This window comes from Montipora foliosa, chromosome 6 (assembly GCF_036669935.1).
Source record: "Montipora foliosa isolate CH-2021 chromosome 6, ASM3666993v2, whole genome shotgun sequence".
Lineage (NCBI taxonomy): Eukaryota > Metazoa > Cnidaria > Anthozoa > Scleractinia > Acroporidae > Montipora > Montipora foliosa.
The window spans coordinates 35,944,325-35,959,324 of NC_090874.1; the positions used below are offsets into that span (position 1 = coordinate 35,944,325).

A 15,000-nucleotide genomic window follows, 5' to 3' on the forward strand; every position below is an offset into this window, starting at 1 on the left:
GATACAAATCTTGTGCATTCAGAGTCAGATGGAAACTGGTGAACATGCTTAACCAACCATTTGACCACTTTGATGTGGCCCTTTCTGAATGCTGCCATCAATACAGACACTTTCCTATTATCCAGACTATCCACATCTGCACCATAACTGAAGAGAAGCTGACACACTTCCAGATGCCCCCCTGATGAAAAAAAAAATTATACATATGTTTTACATTAAACATGGAGGACATCTCAAGCAATTCCACTGGGAATGATTTCTGCACAGTTTAGTCCACGAAAACAGAAAATTTTTCACCCCATTTCCCTGTTTAGAAAGACATCTCAAGACGTTCACATCATGTACATGTGCAAAGTGATTAATCTTGTATATACATGTACATTGTATGGATGAGCCGTGAACTTTAAGGCAGAGAAAAAAAATGCCCATGCCAAATTTGATACAGTTTTAGATTGGTACCCCTAATTCACCCATGGGTTTCTTGAAGCAATGACATGTTTTAAAGTCACAGTTATTTCACTGAACACCAAGACCTTAACAGCTGTGATGACCAAAAAAAAACCGCTGTGATTTGAGCGACAATGAGATAAATACAATGTACCATTTGCTGCCAACCAAAGAGGTGAGTTTCCTTTCTTGTTCTTCACATCAACCATAGCCCCACGAGACAATAGCAAATCACAGAACTTGTAGTGGCCCTTGTCAGCAGCAATAGTCAGTGCAGTATCCTTTGATGACGGAACATGTGGCGCATTAACATCAGCACCTTTATCAAGGAGAATTCTTCCAACCTCCACATAACCACCAGAAGCAGCTTCCATCAAGGGAGTTAAACCAGTCTGTAATCAAGATAACCAAAACAACTTTGAAGGCTCACTTAACGATCACAAAATACTAGGAGAATGAGTTTAAGTGGATCTAAATGCCTTGAGAAACCAAGTCAAGGAAAAAGTAAATACTTTAAACCAAAAATATAAATCCAAAATATGATAATTGAAATGTTGCTGAAGTAGGGTGTCCCCAGTTGTGAATAAAACTGCAAGAAACTGTTAAAAGCCCAGGTACCTTGCTATTGTAAATAACTACTGTAAGTGAGGGTAAAAAATTTCAATATAAATGTAAAATTAATTTAAGAACAAGAACAAGAACGAGAACAAAAATGACCATAATATTATTATCAAAATTAATAACTATTAGAATTTTCAAACCCAGAATTCCTAATCCCTGCATTCAGTTTGCATGAGGTAAAAAAGTACTTTATCTCAAAGGAATACTTGGATCAGTACAGTACCTTAGCACGGTGTTCAATGTTTGCCTTCCTTTCCACTAAAAGGTTTACAACCTCATGCCGTCCCTGAAAGCAGGCCAGTGTCAGAGCTGTGTTCTTATTGGTCTCAATCTGAGCATTGATGTCACTGCCCTTGTCTAAGAGAAGTTTTACAGCTGCAGTGTGACCATTCATGGATGCCAGCATCAAGGGAGATATACCAAGTTTGCTTCCAGTGCGTGAGTTGATCTCTGCTCCATGACCCAAAAGAAGATTGATTATTCCAACATAACCGCCAGATGCAGCTAGACTCAGTGGGGTGTAATCGGATACATTACGGTGTTCAAAGTTGGCTCGTTTACTAATCAGCAACTCCACAACCTAAATTTTAAGGAGCAGGGAATAAAGCTTAATTTACTTAAACTTACATGTGAACCCCTTTGGCTACAGACATGAGGTTACGGTCACAATGGCTTGTGCAGTTGACTTCAAAGTTTGATCATTTTTACGTTGGTAGGAAACTCTCAATATATTAAAAGTAATATGAAACCAGGGTTGTCAAGATAAGCCAGTGACATGCTCACTTCACTAACTATTCCATTACTGTACAAGCAGCTGTGAATGCTATCCAGTTTTCTGATAAAAGTGTTCAGTTAAGAATGTTTAGAACAAGGAGGGTTAGTGTTTATAAAGGCATGCTCTTGTTTTTGAAAACAATATCACATCTGACTTCTAAACAACACAATATGATAAAAGTTAGGGTTCAATGGTGATTTCACAAGCATTGGCCCTTCATGTCTTGTGTGTTACACCTATCCTGTTACATACATGTATATTATCTATTGTATGTTGCTCTATAGAAAGACTTTTGATTACTGCCTGACAATTTGAGTATCCTGATTAAATCTATACATTATGAACATTTCATCTGCATGCCACATGACCTATCTCAAGGAATAAAAAATAACGTTTCCTGCAAATACTGGTGACCAACAATGTTAACTTAAGTGATTCAAAGTAGATTCCATGACACCATAAAGATGGTTGTCTTTTTGTTAATTACAAAAATTGTTGTCAGCTCGTACTTTCCGAGAGAGAAAAGTTTCAAGACTTGTAAACCTTCAAAAATTGTTTGAGGATTGTATTCCTACCTTTATGTCTTTCTTTTTACAGATTTACTGTGCATTTCACATAATAATGCAATAAAACGTTTCAATAATTTTCTGAGGTCACTGGACACCACTATCAAGTAAGCAGGGGATGGCCCACCTCCTATTCCCTACTCGAAATGTAAATGAAGCATAATTATGTCCTACTGGTCTCCGGGTAGTGTAATTTCACAGGAAGATGCCTAATTTACAACTACATGTAGAACCTACTAATCAGAAACCCACTGACACAGAGAAACATTTAAGTACAAATGTGTAAAAACGAAACAAAGTAAACACCAACCTCCTGCCTACCACCAGAGCATGCCAATGAGAGCGCAGTATCCTTAGTGCGATCTGATTGAGCCTCAATATCTGCCCCATGTTCAAGCAAAATGTCCACTGTGGAAGCATGACCTGCTGTGGCCGCAAGAATCAAAGGGGTGCAGCCTACAAACAGAACACAGCGAGCAAATAACAAAACTCGGAAAAAGCCCTTTCCCTCCTCAAATGGACACTTATAAATTTTACCCTGTCTAACACCAGTCGATTTCACTTGACAATGGGGAACCCCTTCAGGTGCAAAAGGGCTAAAGACAAGAGCACTTACATGTAGTCGGCTGGGCTTTAAATTTTTTGCACCTGTTGGTGCTCTTGCCCATTTTCCACCATGTTGAAAACAAATCCTACTGATGCTCAATTTTTTTGCTAATGCTGTTCACTATTCTTTTTTGGAGAGTAGGGCTGGCGCAGTGGTGAGAGCACTCGCCTCCCACCAATGTGGCCCGGGTTCGATTTCCAAATCAGGCGTCATATGTGGGTTGAGTTTGTTGGTTCTCTACTCTGCTCCGAGGGGTTTTTCTCTGGGTACTCCGGTTTTCTCCTTTCCTCAAAAACCAATATGATTTGATATGTATTAGCTTGGTTTGATTTCATTTATGCACAACCCCACAAGCCATCCAGCTTTAAAAATTATTGCGTGAAAATGAAGTACTATTATTATTACTATTATTTCCTGCAATTTTCATTATTCTGCAGAAGCTCACCTTCAAGCGCTAAGCACCAAACTGCGTTCTGGCTTCCATCAATCAAATTTCCGAACATAACTGTAGCCAGGAAGATCGACTCCACTTCTGGAAAGTGGAGTTTTTGCTTAGTTTGAACACAGCTTGAATACCATTATATGGTATCTATTTAGAGGTTCTTCAGTAAAAAGAATCGAACAATTTCCCTCGCTTTCCATCAGAGTAGAGTTTGAATGTGCGAACGTAACATGGGAACCATAGATGCTGATTGGTAAGTTATATCATGCATCAACTGATTTCATTTGATTGATGGAAGCCAAAGAGAAGATTGGCGCTTGGCACTTGAAGATGAGAATCTGCAGAATTATGAAAATCACAGTATGTCTCTATGAATGGAAGTAGTTCAATATGGGTGCATGGAATGGGTGGAGCATGGACTGTATTACGGCTATACTTTAAATAGGCCAAGCCTGTTGCATGTTTTATGTATATCATAAAACCAAATTTGTGATACCTTTCTTGTCTCTGTGCTCAATATCTGAGCCCTTGACTAATAAAAGAGTAACTAGTTCATCATGACCTCCGGCAGCAGCCAGGGTGAGCGCAGTGTCAGAGTTGCTGTCCGTTTGTTGATCCACATCAATCATGGGTGGGAATTGAGGAGATGCAGGTGAGGGAGTGGGAGTCAGTGGCAATGATGATGTACTGAGGTCTGGAGGAGTGGGGGGACTACTGTTGCTTGAATCTAAAAAGGGAAAAGTTGATAATTAACCCCAAAAAATTATAATCCACATACAGAACTTTGCATGCAGAATAAAAAAGAAGGCCACTACACAAAGATATGTATGTATGAGGAATTGAAAAGAGTGGAAACAAACCAGGCTCATTTAACTTCAAATCAATAGCACAAACAATACTAAAAAAAACTTGTAGACGGAACTGACTAAAAGAAATCCAGCTACGCTGAAAGTAAGACCATTCAAACATGTCAAAGTCACTTGTTGCATACCATCAGACAACATGTCTCCAATAGTATCATGAAGTGTTTGTGCAGGTTCTGCAACCATCAATCCTTCAATGCCCTGCGGGTCTCCTAACACCTCACTGGTACCAACAGACATGGAGAAGGGTGAGGGTGGAACCACTTGAGCTGCTTCCTCGTTAACACTCTGAAGCAGCTCAGGTGGAATATTCTCCAAAGAGAGGTTAGCATTCTTCAGCGCCTTGGCCAACTTGCCTTGGATAAGCTGCAGCTTTTCACAAATCACAACCTTGTTGTCAGTTTGAACTGCTGTTGATGTCGTGTTGGATGCCATATCTGACATGGACTGGCTAACAGATGGCATGGTGGAGGAAGTGGAACAAGATGTGATTGGCATTTCTGGCATAAGAAAGTTGGAAGGCCCATTCAGTAGAAGAGGAGATTGAGGTGATAAAGGTGTAGTTGACAGCTGATTTAGCATGATTTGCTGGGCATCAAGCATTGCATCAGTTGACATATCTGTGATATCTGGTTGTTCCATTACTGGAGGATGAGTAGCATGCACAGGGGGAACACGGGGAGGTGGAACCGTTGGAGTCGGAAGGGAAGTTGGCATGGTATGGAGTGGAAGCTCAGGAGGGTTGGAAACAATGGGATTCTCAAGAAGAAAGCAGATTACAGCAGCATGGCCTCCTCTAGCAGCTTCTATTAAAATGTTGGAATTATCCTGTAAAAAAAACACAAAACAAACAAAATAACTGACATGACCTAAATAAATGCAGTCTTGCAAATAAAAATTTGGTAAATTAAATACTTAAGGGAATACAACAGCAATGATCATTACTGCAAACAAAACACTTAATCCAATGAATGATACTGTATATTGCCACATTAAAATACTCCCAATAAAATGTTCCTGTGCTGTTTCTTCCCTCACCATAACTGTGTTTTTGAAAAAGGACATCTGAAATGACCTTGGGCCATCAGAGCGAAAACAGGTTTACTCACTGGAAGCCAAACAGTACCTTTAGTTTATGCAAAGGATCAGCACCATGTGCCAATAGAAGCTCAACAACTGCCAAATGGCCACCAGCGCAAGCAAGAGATAACACAGTGTGATCATTCAAGGTGGTTTGACGATTCACATCAGCTCCTAACATAAGCAAGACAGGTTTTTCATTCAAAACAAGTATACAGGTCAAATGCTAAAGGGAATGCAAACAGGAATGTAAATGACAGTGATGACCCAAATAACATTATTACTTTTAACTGATTGTTGTAAACAAAAGGCAAAGTAGTCAAGTGGTTACAACTCCACAGTTACAACTTCACTTTCTGAATATAAATACCGTATTATGCAGCTGAATATTATATTGTCTGGGCACTCACTGATGACGCCTTTTCAATGTGTTTGTAATCAGCCACCTGGACTGCTAAAGCAGGTTTCAGCAAATGCAACAATTCAATCTGCTACATGTACATTTGTACAGGATGTGTTTGCAAATTTAATTTACCGAAGACCCAGCAGGAAGAAGCAGATATGCAAATGTTTATTCATTTAGGTTTTTATGGGTTTACTGATTTCGCAGATACGCAAATGTTTATTCATTTAGGTTTTACTGATTTCTTTATCTAAAAAACAACAACTTAATGAACAAGTACAGCAATGTTACTTGACTAAACTGCTCCACCCTACCTCTACTGATAAGGAACTGCACAGTACAAAGATGGCCAGCCCGCGCTGCTTTCATGAGAGGTGTGCGACCAGCTTCAGACTCGTGCTCCTAAAATGGCAAACGAATTTTTCAAAGTCCTCAAAATTCAGAAGCTTAAAAACAAAGACAGATCCATGGAATGAAATAATAATTATTACATTCTTACCAGTTCAGCCCCAACTGAGAGTAGGATATCCGCTACATCCGTGTGACCATTCTCACACGCAAAAGACAGGGGAGTATCACCAGTAGCAGTTGTTGCATTAACATTTGCCCCTGTAAATAACATGGTTTTATTAATTAATAACAAAATTACTATACTTATTACTTGTAATAATGAGCCAATATAAGTGGAAATAGTAATTAACAGTTAATAGTTTCTACAATAAAAAAACCCACATTTAATCAATAGATTGGCTGTTGTCATGTTAAGTAGTGACCCCTGTCATAATAGGTTGAAAATCTACTTGTAAGGTACCACAGGTACAAACTTGTACACTCGTCAATAATGGCGTACAAGTGCTTGTTACCAAAGGCACCATTACAGCGAATCAATCAAAGGAATATTGACCACAAATAGGAGAAAGAGAGAAAAAACAAGCATGCAAATGCAAATTTACGTAACAGATTGGACATTATTAAGTCATTTTTTATTTAGTTCATTGGTGTTGAAATTGTAACTGACATCACTGCACTATGTTGGATCTCATCATCATCATGAATCCTTATGGCCCCCATTGGAGCATCGCATAGTCAGGCTTTGAGCCAGGCTGCATTGCGCCAATCCCGCACTGATATTGAAATTGTCCCTTTAAAAAACGGCCAAGGGGACAATTTGGTGTACAAATTTTAGAATCTCAACTCTCTTAAGACACAACGACTGTAACAAACACGTGGATGCTGTTAATTAGGAAACTATGGGGGATACACTCAGCAACACCATCACAGCGTCATTGTTTTAGAGAGCAATGGTCAATCGCAAGCCATTGACACCATTTTCTTAACTTTCTTGTTTGTATTAATTTTTTAATTACAAGTAACAGATAATAAAACGTGTTTTTGTTGTCATGCCTTTTTCTTTGTTTGAACGTAAGAAAACAGAAAAAAAATTGTCGTCCCCCTAAAAATGAAAATGTCCCCCCCCAAATTTACAAAGGTAGCAAAAGGGACAAACTGCCCCCAGTGATCAAATCCTAGCTCAAACCCTGCATAGTGTAAATTAAAAAAAAAAAAAAACCAGTACCTTGCTCTAACAAGAATTTCACCAGATCTATGTGTCCCTCCTGTGCAGCTTCCATCAAAGGTGTTGATGACCCCTGCTCAATAGATGCACCTAACAACACAAAAAGTATCTTGATTGAGTAAATAACAAAACACAACACGAAACAGCTACAAGTATTGAATACATGTATTACAGTGTACCACTATCGGTTATTTGTAATATTTTTATGAAGTTGAATTCCCCCACGCCGGTCCAACGGTTTCCTATTTCTATTTCTTATGTTTCCTATTTCCTATTGCTAAGTGCTTAGAACAGGACTGGATAAGTGCTATGAAAATGTTATTACTATTACTATTACTATTATTATTATTATTATTATTATTATTATTAGTAGTAGTAGTAGTATTAGTATTATTATTATTATAATGGAGTGGAATTCAAATAGTAACTGTCAAACAATTTTGTAATGACAACAGTCAGATCCCCAATTCAATGTCTTGAAAACTTTCCCTGGTCAAAGAATGAATACAAAATTGCTTTTGCATCATTTGTTTTTCTGAACATGTCAGTGTGATGTCACCGTGACCACTTTGGAGTATACCACCCATCCTACTGAAATAACGTCTTCTCTGCTTGGCAGTAAAGTGAACTTTCTAGATTATGCTGAATTGACTGCTACTTACATGGATGAGTAAGCTTGACTACTAACTTTCATAGCATAAACTTAAGGAACTCATGTTACTAAATTACACCTTAGGGCTACTACCTGCTTGAAGAAGAAAGGCAGCTACATCTTGAAATCCACCACAGCACGCCAAGCTCAGGGCAGTCTCTTGGGTTTCTTCAGTTTGTGCATGGATATCAGCCCCTAAGAACGAGCAAAAGCCAAGTTGCAACTCCTCCTAATCAATATGATTATCATGAAGATTTTGAATAAAGCCTCACCATGTTCAAGAAGCAGGGCAACCATATCCAGATGTCCTTCCCTTGAGGCTTCCATTAAAGGTGTATACCTGAATGGTAAGTATCAAGGTGAGTAACATGGACTGCTAAAGGAACAAAGAAAATAGACTAGCATGAATAATAAGAAGTTAACACTTCTGTCAGTACTAAAACAAAATTTACTTTGTCAAAACGTTACACCCAGAAAGTGTCCTAATACTTACCCTTCATCATTGACCTCCTCAAGAAAAGCTCCCCTTTTAATCAGCAGATCAGCCAGCTCTACATGACCACCACAGGCCGCCAATGTCAATGGAGATTCAAAACTATCAGCTGGCATGTTGACCTGAAAGAAAAAAAACAAAAAAAATTGGATCACATATTCAAATCAACCTGAAGAGGACCACTGCTGCATGGGCTTTTCCTGAACCCAAGATTCTGTTTTGGATGTTTGCTTCTTTCAAAGGAAGAGGCTTGGAACAATTCACATTTGGCAACTTGACAGAACCAGAACTTATTATAATTATTATTAAAATAATATTATTTTATTTTAATTATTATTAAAATAATATACATGTATATATATATATATATATATATATATATATATATACATGTACAGTATATATATATAAAGGATATTTTTATCATTTTGTGATTCATCATCCAACATCAGCAGCTTTAACATACAGTGGGGTGTCTAAATCAATTGTGTTTTCTTTGTTTCTACAATTATTTTCTTTGTCTTTGGTTGTTTAGCATAATCAGAAACAATAGAACACAAAAAACTAGTCTTGATACATTGTACACATACTCCTAGAACAAGAGTAGATCTCAAATCACAACACACAATGATAAAATTTACTGATTTAATCAGTTACTGGGTAATAGAAATTTTGATATTTCTTACATGTAGCTATTCACACGACACCAAAAACAGATACAATGTATACATAACATACCAAAGACAGTCATTACAAAGAAGTAATTCTATATTGCCTTTATTACTTAAGGATATTTTGGGCTACACACACCATGATTACATTACACCACTTTTGGAAACAAGGTTACTTGCAAGTTGTGGTTTAGCTGCTCTTATCTTATAGAAGAGAATGTTGTGAAAAAGGGGGCCCTGGTGCAGCATAATGATTTCATTAAGGTCGGATGAAATACAACTTGGTTTGATAACAATGTGCTTGCCTTTTGCAACTTACCGTATTTACCCGTGTATAAGTTGACCTTCTATGGCCTCGAAAGAAGCTCCAAAAACCGCCCTCGACTTATACACGGATCAAAGATTTTGAGCCAAGTTCCAGCTAAGTAATTTATTCAAAATTAACATAATAATGTTAACGTTGTCTTGGGCATAACCAACGCAGTGGACAAAAGCCGACGTAAAAGACTTCAAAATGAATGACAAAAGACTTCAAAACGAATGTAAGCTATTCCAGTTGAAATGAAAAAGGATTTGTCCGACTCTAAATGTTGAAGATACTCACAAGCACAAATATGAAATAGACCCGGGAAATTTTCGTTTTCCAAAGGCGGAAAGCTCTAACAGTCATTTAATATGTTTCTTGGAAGAATAAAAGACAATTGTTCAACTGCTTAGTAACCTGGCGCAATACCTCGTGTTTGTGTGCAAGCATCGTCACTCGTGTTGCGTGAAAATACTGGTTGGTAATGAATGTTTTTTATTCTTTATACAAACCTGGCAGATTTAAATGGTTTTGCAAACTTCGTATTGTTTGGTTTATGAGTTTTGTTTTGTTTGTCATTGGAGAAATTATAACTCAAGGACCAATTAAACCTTGCACATTTTCGCATCGTTCGCAAGTTATTTTCAAAGAGTGACTCCTGCTTCTGTGGTGTTGCATTGTACTTATCCTCTAAAGCCCTTTATCCTTGAACAACGAAACAGGTGAGTTTGAGGTTTACATGTTCGATTTCTGAGAACTTTTTCGAAACTCAAGGACAAAATGCCCGCATAGACAACAGCTGTTGAACAACAAAAGTATTAAGCGCTTGAGGCCCTGATTTTTTTGTGCATCCACATTTCCAGAAAGCGAAGAATACAAGATTAGTGTCCCATGAACATTTAACAAAGAAATTAAGAAATTGCGTTTTTTGCCATCAAAAATGGGGGGTCGACTCATACATGGGATCGACTTATACACGGGTAAATACGGTATTGCCATGGGGCAACACTATAGGTATTACAAAGAATTACATTAACCTGTACCTGAGCACCATGATCTAAAAGCAGTCTAGCAACTTCAACATGTCCATCCATGGATGCTTCCATCAGTGCTGTGTGCATTTCATCTGTTTTGTGCTCTTGATCAGCTCCAGCATCAAGCAAAAACTTGACCATCTCAAGATGACCTTTTTATTAAAATAACAGACATACATGTAATTACCACTAAGAATCCATATGATACCTAAATGCTACAAATGTAGCTTTGAATGCATACTGGTAACTCATGTCAAGATGAAAGAAATGATTGAGTTCAACTTCAATACCTTTGTAGCACGCCAAGGTCAATGCACTTTCTTTGAACTCGTTTGAATGTGAATTGATGCAAGCTCCCCTTTCCAGCAACATCTTGGCAACGTTCACATGTCCCCCACTAGCAGCTTCCATTAAAGGGGTGTGTCCATTCTCATTGTGTGCCTCAATATCTGCCCCGTGGTTCAATAACACCGCAACAACATCCTCATATCCACCACAGCAGGCATAGATCAGTGCAGTGTTACCAGCCTGTGATTGTGAATTGACATCAGCAGTGTGGTCAAGTAACAGCTTAACTATGTCAATGTAGCCACCACTGGAAGCCTCCATCAGAGGAGTGCAGTCTCCTTTACTTCCACGGTCATCAACACTGGCATTCATGGCTAGGAGCACTTGGGCAAGTTCATAATACCCTGGGAAAAAAGAGATTTGAAAAGATTGTTACTTTTGGTCTATCTGTTCAATTCTGTGACCTCGCAAGGGAAATTGTACACCAAGGGTGCATTTGATTGACCCTACTCCAGAATAAGCATATATGGAGTGATGATTTCAAATGGCATGTTTTAAAATAGTCCTTTATCAGGTGTTTGAAAAATTTATTGTGAATCTCCATAAAAAGAGATGATTTCTAACTTCAATTCCATGTATTCCTGTTCCAGAATACGGTCAATCGAACACACCCTAAGGTCTAACGGCCGTAAGCGTTGGTCACCCATTCAGAAGTCTGTTTGAAATAATATTGTTAGCAGCCGTACTAAAACTATTATACTAACACATCAGAGCGTGACAAAAAGAAAGACCCTATAAAGGTATCTCAGAATGGCAATTAAGCAGGCATCACTTGTAACTCGCAATGCACTAGTTTAATACCACGACCTTGTTCCTTTTCAAGTAAGATAAAAAGTAAAACTTGGTTTCCACTAAATGTATGATCATCATGACAGAATGTCAGTCTTCAAATAATCCTGACAAAACCCAAGCTTAATTATCATGTCACTTGAATGAAAACAATACGACTTACATGTACTACTGTCTACCAAAACCTCAGTACATCAAAATTTAATACCTACTATGGATACATACAACTTTGAAATAATGCATGTTAAACTAAAGCCAAGACTAGTGTACTGTACATGGTTTACCCCAACAAGTACTTGAGAGTTACCCGCTTATACCGTAAAAAAAACGTGTGTATAAGCCGCATCTTTTTTCTGAAATATTGGTCTCAAAATCGTGGGTGTCGCTTATATGTAAAACCATTGCTTTCACAAGGAGTAAACTGGCTGGTATGGGGTCACAAATAAAACTTAAAGCCTTCAGTAAATAAAGATTAAACATACTCTTCGACCAATCACTTCAACACTCTCCACTGCGCGCGAGAAAATAGATCCCTACAAGCTCTCTTCCCATCTTAAGCTTGCTACATGTATCTTTCCCCCCCCCCCCCCCACCCCCCCAAAGATTACATTAAGATTACATTAAGATTACATTACGGTCTGGACTGAGCAACTTGCCTCAACCTTCCAGTTTTTGCTCAGCCAAACCTTTGTACGATTAATACAAGGAATACAATGTCATAAAAAATGCTTAGAGGAGAGCAAGAATGACAATGCTAGCAAGCTCTCAAAAGGCCACAGTTTGAGCTTAATGGTTTGTTCAAAACTCTTCCTGCGTCAAATCACGTAAACATACATGTATATCGCAACAAAATATCTATCTTGCAAACTGTCTGATAACCTCACACTGAACAACTCTTTAGCTTTCTCCTCGATTTTAGGACAGTATCCTCGTCTTTATGAAGACATCTTTCAGTAATTTATTTGCCCTCCTTATTCAGAATAATGCCACAAATTTGTTTACTTTGCAGCCTGTGTAACAGTGTTTGAATAAAATTTCGTATTACTACACAGTAATCCATGTGCAGCATGCCATGATGTCTGAGTTTAAATGTTTAAAAAGCGTGCAGCAGTGTTTTAACGGGTTTAGAGCTTAATTAACCCTTTCCTGCCCAACAGTGACGTATGATTTTATCCATAAGATTTTATCCGTCAATGGGGGTCCCCTTGGACAGGAAAGGGTTTAAAAGCATTCCACAAAAACCTTGTCCCTCTGGAGCCCAAACAAAGGTTCAAATTGTGAGAGGAGAACATTAGCATACAAGAAAAACAAGCTATGCTATTAGGATGCATTGTTTTATCAGTTGTAAAACTCTTATTGGTGAGAGACTCCTGAATTATTAATGAGTTTGTGAATTTTTGGCCTAGCTCCTCAGAGACTTTGGGCTACTAAGATGAAATTAAAGCTTGCCCAGGGCAAGCTGATTCTTGGGATTTTGTCTCACCCTAATGTGTCACTTTTTTATTATAAGTGAATTGACAAACTTCATACCTGCCGAACAAGCTAGAGAGAGAAGACTTTCGCCCTCATCAGTTGGTTCATGGACACTCCATCCTTCTTCCAGAAGCTTTCTCACAGCACTAACATCTCCCTCAAGACAAGCTTCAGCTAGACTTCGGGCTCCTAGAGAGGATTAAAACACATCCAGCTTAAAATTTAAACAACAAAGACGGCCAAAATCTTGTCCTTGCTCAAACCACTTTACTAAAACTTGACATCATTTACATTCTACAAGGTCATATTCTTGGTGCAGGCTATACCCAGATGCTTAAAATCTGTAAAACACAAGCAAATGATTGATGATATCTCCAGTTTTAATTTTGCCTCTTGAAACTTATTCAAAGATTTTTTTTAATTTTCAGCAAAATCAAAACTACAAAACTGTCTCGAGAGATAATTATTTAGATTCTTAAACAAACTAAACTCTAAGTTTACACCAATGGAGGACAAGCTTACAGGCTTGAACTGGGAGCAAATCAACCACCTCATTAACCACAAGCCATGTTCCAACCTCGACGTCCTCTGTCTCTATGTTCCAAACTCTACGTACAGTGTATCTTCAAACCTACGGTGTATTGGCAGCTGACCACAAAATACCTTGACAGCATTCCTCAAAATTATACAAGTCAGCAATATTTTTATAGCTGAAATTTACAGGAAAAATTGGACAAACACACCTGAATCAGCAGTCGTTTGACCAGCTGATGAAGGCATGCCATTATTTTGAGATCTCATCCTTGTCAGTGCAGCTGCGGCCTCATCCAAAGCACAGCTAACAGAGGAGGTCAGTCTTCGCAGAACTTCAGGATCAGTGAATGCCTTGCCATCTGTCAGCTTACCGACACCTACCCAAACAAAATTCAACGGGGAAATATATATTTATATTAAAAGTTTTCAAGAAATTAACAGTTCACTGTAAATGTGTGAGGTTATTGATTCCATCTGAAAGTTACAATATTTAGTTAATCATTTTGTACATTTTTGAATACTTAACTCATTCACCCCATTCAGCCCCAGTAGCTGAGTAATATCATCTCCCATTAGACAGAGAAAACATTACATGTATAGCCTCACTATAAGGAGGAAATGTGTTAAGATTAGGGAGCTTTAGCAACAACGATGGGAACGGCCATGAGAACGTCATCTGAAAATATAAATTCCCGTCATTGCAATCACTTTGAGACTATTCCATGCTTTTTAATATGCCAAAGGCATGGTAGTACCTCAGGAATGAAACTGTTACATGTATATATATAGTCTCACCATAAGAAGGGAATGTGTTAATATTAGGGTAGCCTCCCACGCAGACACTCTTAGGGATTCGTCACACATTCCTCCCTCACAAGCGTCTGCTGAAACGAGCTGGAATTTAAGTACATGTAGACTAATCACAAGGGACTTCCAGATTCTGGAAGAGCACTTTAGACCCTGAGAAAACTGCAACAAGATGGGCTTGATGTGTTGTCCATTAAAAAGTTGCTGACTTACATGTGAACTGGACTGTATAAATTTCATGCTTTGGCTTAGATGTTTGCGGCTCTTCACAAAATAAGTACGGTAGAATTCGTATGTTTGAAACATTTTGCTCCTGTGCGATTCAAACCTATTTGTGGCGTTCGCTTGGGATTGATATCATATTTACATTTCTTTCCATGCTATTTCAGTGGAGTTGTTTCGTTTCAATACCTCCATTTCTTGTAGTCCTTCGGTTATGGATTTAAGATTTGCTTTACTTTTCAAATTGAAGAGACATTGAGTACGAACGATCGGTTCACAACACATAAACATTA

The 15,000-nt window shown here is 38.2% G+C and overlaps 1 protein-coding gene and 1 pseudogene across 2 annotated transcripts in view; one reads left to right on the plus strand and one right to left on the minus strand.

Moving 5' to 3' along the window:
- Nucleotides 1-15,000, plus strand: part of LOC138008657 (uncharacterized) — a 482,701-nt pseudogene that overhangs the window by 219,327 nt on the left and 248,374 nt on the right.
- Nucleotides 1-15,000, minus strand: part of LOC138007223 (ankyrin repeat domain-containing protein 17-like) — a 33,025-nt gene that overhangs the window by 12,211 nt on the left and 5,814 nt on the right. Inside the window, exons 3-19 of one of the 2 annotated variants that reach the window (XM_068854012.1) lie at nt 13,888-14,055; nt 13,202-13,333; nt 10,825-11,226; nt 10,544-10,686; nt 8,526-8,647; nt 8,305-8,372; nt 8,126-8,227; nt 7,381-7,470; nt 6,304-6,413; nt 6,119-6,206; nt 5,448-5,575; nt 4,678-5,149; nt 3,955-4,185; nt 2,720-2,865; nt 1,292-1,648; nt 602-839; nt 1-181 (exon numbers count right to left, since the gene is read on the minus strand). The exon at nt 1-181 is cut by the window's left edge and continues 16 nt beyond it. In XM_068854012.1, the coding sequence (XP_068710113.1) occupies nt 1-181; nt 602-839; nt 1,292-1,648; nt 2,720-2,865; nt 3,955-4,185; nt 4,678-5,149; nt 5,448-5,575; nt 6,119-6,206; nt 6,304-6,413; nt 7,381-7,470; nt 8,126-8,227; nt 8,305-8,372; nt 8,526-8,647; nt 10,544-10,686; nt 10,825-11,226; nt 13,202-13,333; nt 13,888-14,055 (3,178 nt within the window). Of the gene's footprint in view, nt 182-601; nt 840-1,291; nt 1,649-2,719; nt 2,866-3,954; nt 4,186-4,449; nt 5,150-5,447; nt 5,576-6,118; nt 6,207-6,303; nt 6,414-7,380; nt 7,471-8,125; nt 8,228-8,304; nt 8,373-8,525; nt 8,648-10,543; nt 10,687-10,824; nt 11,227-13,201; nt 13,334-13,887; nt 14,056-15,000 lie in introns of both variants that reach the window. The other variant, XM_068854011.1, reaches the window with a different exon arrangement.